The sequence below is a fragment of the Chinchilla lanigera genome, unplaced genomic scaffold, assembly GCF_000276665.1.
Source record: "Chinchilla lanigera isolate Chin_1 unplaced genomic scaffold, ChiLan1.0 scaffold00083, whole genome shotgun sequence".
Taxonomy (NCBI): domain Eukaryota; kingdom Metazoa; phylum Chordata; class Mammalia; order Rodentia; family Chinchillidae; genus Chinchilla; species Chinchilla lanigera.
The window spans coordinates 4,137,261-4,145,591 of record NW_004955484.1 but is presented as its reverse complement, the minus strand read 5'-3'; the positions used below and the strand labels follow the sequence as shown (position 1 = coordinate 4,145,591).

General features: G+C 48.8%; 1 protein-coding gene across 1 annotated transcript in view; it reads left to right on the top strand.

Annotated features, from left to right (window-relative positions):
• Positions 1-7,268, top strand: part of LOC102009184 (transducin-like enhancer protein 2) — an 11,769-nt gene extending 4,501 nt beyond the window's left edge. The window contains exons 2-10 of the mRNA XM_013503981.1: positions 3,887-4,238; positions 4,349-4,371; positions 4,520-4,578; positions 4,866-5,078; positions 5,171-5,412; positions 5,598-5,739; positions 5,882-6,035; positions 6,401-6,474; positions 6,922-7,268. Of these exons, the coding sequence (XP_013359435.1) occupies positions 3,928-4,238; positions 4,349-4,371; positions 4,520-4,578; positions 4,866-5,078; positions 5,171-5,412; positions 5,598-5,739; positions 5,882-6,035; positions 6,401-6,474; positions 6,922-7,026 (1,323 nt within the window). The 5' untranslated portion in view covers positions 3,887-3,927 and the 3' untranslated portion in view covers positions 7,027-7,268. The remainder of the gene's footprint in view (positions 1-3,886; positions 4,239-4,348; positions 4,372-4,519; positions 4,579-4,865; positions 5,079-5,170; positions 5,413-5,597; positions 5,740-5,881; positions 6,036-6,400; positions 6,475-6,921) is intronic.
• The last annotated feature ends 1,063 nt before the right edge of the window (positions 7,269-8,331 follow it).

Below are 8,331 nucleotides of genomic sequence, written 5' to 3'. Positions count from 1 at the left end.
CACCACCATCATCTCCTCCATCACCACCAACAACTCCTCCATCACCATCACCACCAGCATCTGCTCCTCATCACCACCTCCACCACCATCTCCTCCATTACCACCACCACTACCATCTCCTCTATCACCATCACCACCACCGTCTCCTCCTGTATCACCTCCACTACCATCTCCTCCATCACCACCACCACTACCATCTCCTCTATCACCATCACCACCATCATCTCTTCCTCCATCACCAGCACCACCAGCACGGCTATGCAGTTTGTTAAAAATAAAACATCTTGAGGCAACTGCAGACTTCCTGAGCCAGAACGATGGAAGTGGGCTCAGTACTTGGTTTGAACAAGTGCTCTCGGGGATTTGGATGTGTGCTCATTTGAAGAGCCACCAGGTGATACAGCTACAGGGATACATGGCTTTCTGGTCCTCATTTTCAAAGATCTTGGCAAAGGATGACAGGCACAGAGCCAAGCATGTTCAGGACAGAGAGGGGGAAGAAAAGATGAGTGCTGGCCCCACCCCCATCACACATTATTGGCTTCAGCCCAAGTTTAGCCTTCAGGAGCAAAGGGGATTCACGTGGAGATGACCTGAGACTCTGAGCTTATTTTTGCCCAAACACTGGCTTTTGTAGAGCAGCAGGAAGCCAATCTCCCTAGTTCCTTGGTTGCTCTTGCCCCCTGCCATGAACTTACTTGGCCCTGCCTTGCTTCCCACCTAAAGACTCAAAATTAAGGGGCTGGGGATTTAGCTCAGCGGCAAAAGTGCCTGCCTGGCAAGCGCAAGGTCGTGAGTTTGGTTCCCGGTACTGGAGAAAAACCAAAACCAAAAAAAAAAAAACAAAATTAATGGAAATGTTGGTCCAGTAGAAGCTCAGCATAGTTGTGATCACACCTTGGTGATACCAGTCTTCTATGGGCCCAACACCTGATGTAGGTTTTGATATTTATAAATGGCAGGAGGACCCAGGATCGGGGAGGAATCCCTAGGCCTGGCTGAGTCTTCACTCTGCTGACTTCCGGCCTGTAGAATTTGACCTTCTGCTTCAAGGGGTGAGATTCCTGCTTTGGGGAGTTTCTGGGTGCTTGTCTTCCTGGCCAGGTGAGCCCCAGCATTTTGGGTTGATTCTTAAGATAGAGAGATAGTCTGGTAAGGGGAGGAGTCTCTGAATTCTCAACTGCAGAAGAGAGAAGGGAATTGGTGATACTGATTTTTCTATCTTTCTAGAAAACCTTGTCTTATTAGAGTGAAATTCTGAAGTTGGAGCTAGATAGCTCTTCACTGCCTTTACGCTTTCTCCAGTTTCTCAAAGGGAGCCTGGGCAGTGGATCCATCGCTTGTCCGGGGTCCATCACCCTAAGCTGCAAGTGCCTGTGCTCCTGTGCCTCCACCCTTCCAGATAATGGAGGCCCGCTCGATTTCAGGAAGAGCCTGTTCAGTTCCTTAAACAACCGACATCATGAAGATTGTCATTTGGAGGAAACTGAAAGATCAGTTGACCAAGAAAGAGGTTTCAGGACCAACAATTTTTAACTTAGGTTGAAATACCCACGAATGCACAAACCCCGTACCAAGGTGTAGTGACCAGTCTCCCTCCCGTTACTCTTTCCTATTTGCCGGTTTCCATCGCCCCGAAATAACTGCTCTTCCTAATTCCTTTTGCATTTACAAACGTGAATGAAAATAAGTTCTAATTTCCATGTTTCTTTTACGCAAAAGTTGTATATTTTTGCATATTGTGATGAAATTTGCATTTCCCCCTACTTATTAATGTACCTTGTGATCTTGCATGTCAGTGCATGTCTTTGTTACTTTCAACAGCTATGTAGTATTCCCTCCATGGATGTGCTGTTGCTGATCCCTCCAATGGCTGTTAGGGTTCTTTCTGGTCATTTGCTGTCACAAACAATGCTATCACGCTGTAGTTTGTACATACGTTATTTTGCATTTGTCCAATTGCACCTATAGGGCAAATTCCTTGAAATGGAATTACAGATCAAAAGGTCACTGCATTGGTAACTGTGGCGGATAGTGATTTCCTTCTTCTAAGGAGGAGGAGCCAGGCAAGGCAGAGTGTGAGTGGCTTCTCCGTGATTTTTAGCTGTTTTATCCTAGACTTGATACTTACTGGCTCTGAGTTCCAGTTTGTTGTTATTGTTTGTTTGGTTTTTTTTTTTTTTTTACCTCTGGGGTTGAACCCAGGGCCTTCACATTGAGCTCCCCTCCCCGCCATGCCCTTTTATTTTAAGAGTGAGTCTTGCTGAGCCGCTCAGCAAGGGTAGACTTGAACTTATGATCCTCAGGCTGGACTTGAACTTGTGATCCTCCTGCCTCAGCCTCCTGGAATGGTGGTATTACAGATGTGCACCACCATGCCTAGCTATAGCTCCTTTTTTTTTTTTTTTCTGGTCTTTTTAAGACAGGGTTTTGCTATATAGCTCAGGCTGGCTTTGAGCTCACTTTGTAGCCCATGCTGGTCTCAAACTCACAACCATCCTCCTGCCTCAGCCTCCCAAGTGCTGGGATTATGGGCATGTGCCACCACACCCAGCCTTATAGATCCAGTTTTAAAAGTCTATAAAATGTGGCCCATATAGGTTTAGTGTATAGCTGCAGTGATAGATCACTTACCTGGCATGCCCAAGACCCTGGGTTTGATTCCCAGCACCACAAAACAAAAACAGCCAATAAAGTGTGTACCCACAGAGTTCTGAGGATAGAATGAGATCAGCTGTGTGAAACATCCAGTTCAAGGTCAAACACATAGGAGAGCAGTACACCCTCCCGAGGGCGAGCAGCCTAGGCTTTGCTTGGTGCCTGCTGGTCCTTTGGTGGGACTGAGCCTAACCATCAAGCTGGTGTTCCTAATGAGACTTCCCTCTGCATGCCCACCGTGCTTGGAAGTGCCTTACATACTCTGCTAATAGAACCCTGGGTGTCACCAGGGTTTTTCTGGACGACCTATTGGGCATGCCGTGATGGAATCTTCCTGAAGGAAGTCTGCCTTACATTCTCAGAGCGCTGGTCCCCAGCAGAGCCCACAAAGAAGCACACTGTTTGCCACTGGACTCATACAATACTGAATATTCTATGCCCATGATTCCGTTCAGTTCTCAGAATTATCCCAGAGGGTAGGAAATGTTAGTCACCCCAAGCCAACCTCCTCGTCCGTGTGTACACCTTTGTCCCACCAAGTAGAAAGTCTTATGTGTGCCCAACCCTGAGCTCTTCTACATTGTCCCCTCTAGGGGGTGAGACCCCAAGGCCAAGGCTGTGTCCCAGAGTTTCCTGTAGCTTCAGGTTTTAGTTACCTCTGGATGAGCTCTTGTTTCAAACATGTATGTCCAGATTAAGGGAAAGTTTGATTTTATGACCTGAAATGCCATCCACGTGTCTGAAAGGAAAACATACTTTATCCTCAGTCTCAAGATGCCTGCGCGAATCCTTTACTTTAACTCTGGCCCCACCGACGTTTTTCTTTTGTGATACTGGGGCTTGAACATATGGCCTTTTGCACTGAGATATATCCCCAGGCTTTGTTTGCTTGCTTGTTTGTTTCAGGCAGGGTCTTGCTATGTAGTCTAGGCTGGCCTTGAATTCACTATGTAGCTCAGGTTGCCATCGAACTTGCAGTGATCCTCCTGTCTCAGCCTCCCAAGTACTGGGATTGTGGGTCTGCACTGCCATGCCTAGCTGCTGCTAACATTTTAAAAGTCAGTTGTCAACTAGTCTTTTAAGGCCTCATACAAAAAGAGGCATTCTTAGAGCCTTCTAGACAGACACCATATAGCACATACGCATTTCTGCCTGTGCTCTCATTCATGCTACAGGGGATCGGGACAAACTGGGAACCCAGGGTCTGTTCGGCTGGTCTCTTTCTCAGGTCCTCAGAGCAGCTGGCTCAGCATTTCACTGACCAAGGATATGAGCAGAGAGAAGGAGGACCCTTTCAAGATACTCAGAATTTACGATGAACCAGAAGAGACAAGGGGTATGCCCGAAATCTCTGGAATTTGTTCTTTGCATGCGCAAGAAATACAGCACCACCTGGGCAGTCATCACGGACTGTGCCAGGTCTTCCCACATCCCGCAACATCTCAGCTGGGCCCTGTTTATCAAGAGTTGAGGACTATGACCCAGCAGCAGTGGGACTTCTGGGCCCTAGATACCTCTGAGCTCCAGGCCATGTGGTTTTCAGAGGGGGAGATAGGTAAAGCGGCCCCGGCTGGCGCAAGGTAGGTCTGACTTGAACATGGCTGGGTGGGGGAGCCCCTGGCCTGGGAGAGGGGCTCCTAGCACAGAGCTCTGGATTTCACACTCTTCTTCTCGCCCCCATCTGCCACAGCCCGCCCCCAGAACCCGCGCTTGGTAAGTACCGGCCGTGACAAAGTGGGCAGGGAGGGGTGATGGCCCCAGCTGGGGGGACGAAAAGTAGGACCTGGATTCAAGTCTCCCTGAAGACGCCTGCTGCCGACACCCTCGCTTTGAATGGGTGGGTACTACTGTTTCCCTGCAGGCCAGCCCTGTTCTTCGTCCTCTACCGACAGTGAAGCCTGCGCGCTCCTCAGAGCGATTGTAAGTATCTCGCTGTTTCGCTTCTGGGTTAACACTTGGGAGTCTTCCTTTCCCACCTGCCCTAATCCAGCAGCCAGGTCTGTATTCCTGTCCCTTCCCGCAGTGGTATTCTGAACAGGGTTGCTCTCCTTTCACTTCCTGATAAGTAGGGCCTGCAGCGCACAGTGTCACTTCCTGCTCTTGGATGGATGGATGGATGGATGAATAGGACGTGGTTGTGCCCATGCATGATGGTAGGTCAGGGCCATGCAGCCATGTTCATGCCACCTGACCTGCCGTCTCTGCAGCCTCCCATTCCAGATAAAGCAGTGGTCAAGCAGAGGACCCCACGGGGTGCCTGGAGGGTTGGCACACTCCGTCATGGAAAGAAAGTCTCTGCCATTGCCATCAGTGGTTCAAGCCACCATGTGTACACGTGTGGCCCTAGCTACATCAGGGTGTGGGATGAGAGTGCTCTGCACGCCTGGGACAGCGCCCCTCAGGCCCAGCTGGACTTGCAGGTGAGGGGTGTTCAAACATAGCTTGGGAGCCAACGTGGGGCCGCTGTTGCCGGTGCTGCCGGGTGACACAAGCGTGCGCCCTGTTCCTGCAGAACCCTCAAAACTTCGTCTTCACCTGCAAGCTGTTCCCCGATGAGCAGAGCCTGATCACCGCGGGCAGGGCCCAGAACCTGACTGTCTGGGACTTGGCGCCCACGCCCCGGGTGCGCACTCAGCTGGCTTCTACGGGCACCATGTGCTATTCCCTGGCCCTCTCCTCTGACGCCCAGATCTGTGTGGCTTGTTTCAGAGGATTTGTGGAGATCTGGGATTTGCAAAACCAAATCTTGATCAGGTGTGACCTCTCTCCAGAGCCCCTCAGGTGACCTGGGGAGGGCTTGACCCTGAGACCTCTGCTTTTCCTTTTTGCAGTTGGGCTTTCCGAGGCATTGTGGAGGATAGATCTGGGGCTTCCTAACCCTCTGTCTTCTAGGAGGCCCCCAAACCTGTCTATGAATCTCTGAGTTGTTTTCCCACCAGGAAACATAAAGTCCCTGTGTACGGGTGCCGCTGTGTTGACATCGCAGGCAATAAGTTCTGGATGGGAGGCGAAGACACCATCCTGTACTCCTGGGACCTGCGGAGCTACCGAAGGCTGCACCAGTACAGCTTGCAGAATGAGGTGCCCGGCTGGTGCCTGTCCAGGCCTAGTGTGCCCCCAGTGGGGTTCAGGTTCAGGTGGTGGCGGGTCTGAGTGGAGGACGCTGGCGTGAATAAAGGTATCGATGACTTCGAATGCTGACCCCCAGACCTCTTCTAAACAGATCCTTAGCATCACCCATGATCCCACTGAGGAATGGCTGTTAGTGGGCCTGAGGAACAGTGATATCATAACCCTGCACACTCATCGGATGGAGAAGTTCAAGGTCCCCATCCAAAGATATAGCGAATTCCACAACCTTAAGTTTGCTTCCTGTGGTGAGTGAGGAGCCAGATGGCTCTTGCAAGCGTCCTGCTTTGAACTCTCATTCCTACTTCTTTCTCTGCTTGCCTCCATTTCCTCTTCTGGCTCCCTTCGTAAGGCGGGCTTCCTGTACAGGGTGACAGAGGCAGCACGGAGCCCCGTCCTGTGGGCCTTTACTTCAGTGATACTCACCACGGTCCCCTGCATGGGAGGAGGGCGGGGGCAGCTCAGGGATGGCTGGGGTCATGTCTCTGATTTTCACAGGGGGGAAACTGAGGCAGGGAAAGAGTTGCCCTTTCCCTGATCTTGCTGAGGGTAGAGCTAGAGCTGGAAGGTGGGCTGGGTCCCTTGCCTTTTCACCTGTTCTTTCCTTTGCCAGGGAGCTACTTTGTGACCGCGCTGGATGCGTCGTTCCAATGCTTAGCAGCACCTTCTCTGCGAAGGTTATTCCAGGTATGGGAAGAAAGGGTGCACACACCAGGCACTCAGAGCTCGTGGCGCCAGATCCACTTGTTAGATCCCAGAAAGTGCTGGATAGTACCATTTTTTTTTCCAGTATTAGGGATTAAATCCAGGGTCTTCACACTGAACTGTATCCCCCTTTCAAAAAAATTTTTTTTGAGGGCTGGGTGAGGTGGCACGCACTTGTAATCCCAGCCTAATGAGAGGCTGAGGCTGAGGCAGGAGGATCACTGTGAGTTCGGGAATAGCCTGACCAGGGCATTTTGTAGAGTGTGGGCACTGAGGACATAAGATTCTGTGACTTGCGAGCTCCACCTTGGACTCTGGGACTTGGCCTGTTTTCATGCAAACCTTGAGAGAGTCCTAAATGAAGTGCCCACGGCTGGCTCAAGCCTCGACCCTGCACTCACTTCTCATTTGGTCCCTCTTTCCCTCTAGGTAGAGGAGTCTGCAGAGATCTTCTGTTGCGATGTTTCCGCGGATAACGAATATCTGGTCACAGGCTCCAAGAATAGTGCCGCAGTTTACCAGCTCTTATATTGAAGGGCACCTGGCATGGTCCTGCCAGTGAAGACCCAGAGAAGACCAGTGTGACCTTAACGTGCTGTACACCTTCAATACCTGCCACCTCTTGGGCCCCTGCCCCAGGAGTTGGTCACCCGTACCTGCCCTCTAGGTTTTTATTTTATGACTTAGGGCTTTTGTTATTTTTTTCTACCACTATTTCTGGGAAACTCTGAGATATGACCTTTGTAATTATTAAAATAGCAAAACAGAAATCAAAACAGCCGGATATATATCCATTTCTTTGAAGTAACAAAGCCACTGTGACAGAATACTTATGGTTCTATTTAGCGTACTCTGGTGGTCATGACTGGGCCATACTGAACATACTTAATGCCATTTAGAATGTTTAGATGCTAAATTTTTTTATCTGTTGTAAACAATTTTTAAAAAATCTCGGGGATTATAAAGATGTATACACAACGATGGCAATCTGTGAAGGAAGGGAGAAACATTGGATCGTAAAGGGATAGAAAGAGGGTTTCAACTCCATCTAAAATATTTATTTCTTCAAGAATAAATCAAGTTTCATGAAAATAAAAAAATATGCTTTCAAGACCACCACCAGAAAGTGAAAAGATAACCTGTAGAAACAAGAAAAAAAATATTTGCAGGTCATATTTCTGCTAAGAGACTAGTAGCTGCAATATATAAAGGACTCTTACAACTTGACAGTAAAAATACAACCCAATTTTTAAAAAGGAAAAGAATTTTAATGAACAGGCATTTGTCCAAAGATATACAAATGACCAATAAGCACATGAAAAGATAAGATGTTAAACACCCTTTGTTATTAGGGAAATGCAAATCAGCTCCACAGGGAAATACCACTTAGTATCTGCTAACATGGCTAGAATAAAAAGGACAGGAGCAGTGTGTTAGGATGTGGAGGAATTGGGATCCTCAAGCATTTCAAGTGGCATTCTAAAACGAGGTGGCCACTTTGAAAAACAGGTTGGCAGTCTTTAAAATGCTAAGCATAGTTTTACTACGTGAACCAGCACTTCCACTCCTAGGTATATGTCCAGGAGAAGTGAAATTGAAAATGAAGGCATATAAGTTGGAAGGATAATCATTTTCAAACTTTTTTGTTACTGTTGTTTTTGAGATAGGGTCTTGTTATGGTTTGTGTCTGGATGTCCCCCCAAAACATCATGCAATCATGGTGCGGGCTTCTAGAGTTTATGACTGATCCATGATCCAATGCTAGGATTATGGGTGTGAGAGCTACACCTGCCCTGGGGCGGGCAGCCTCTATACAATGTAAGGGAGGGAAAGAGGCTT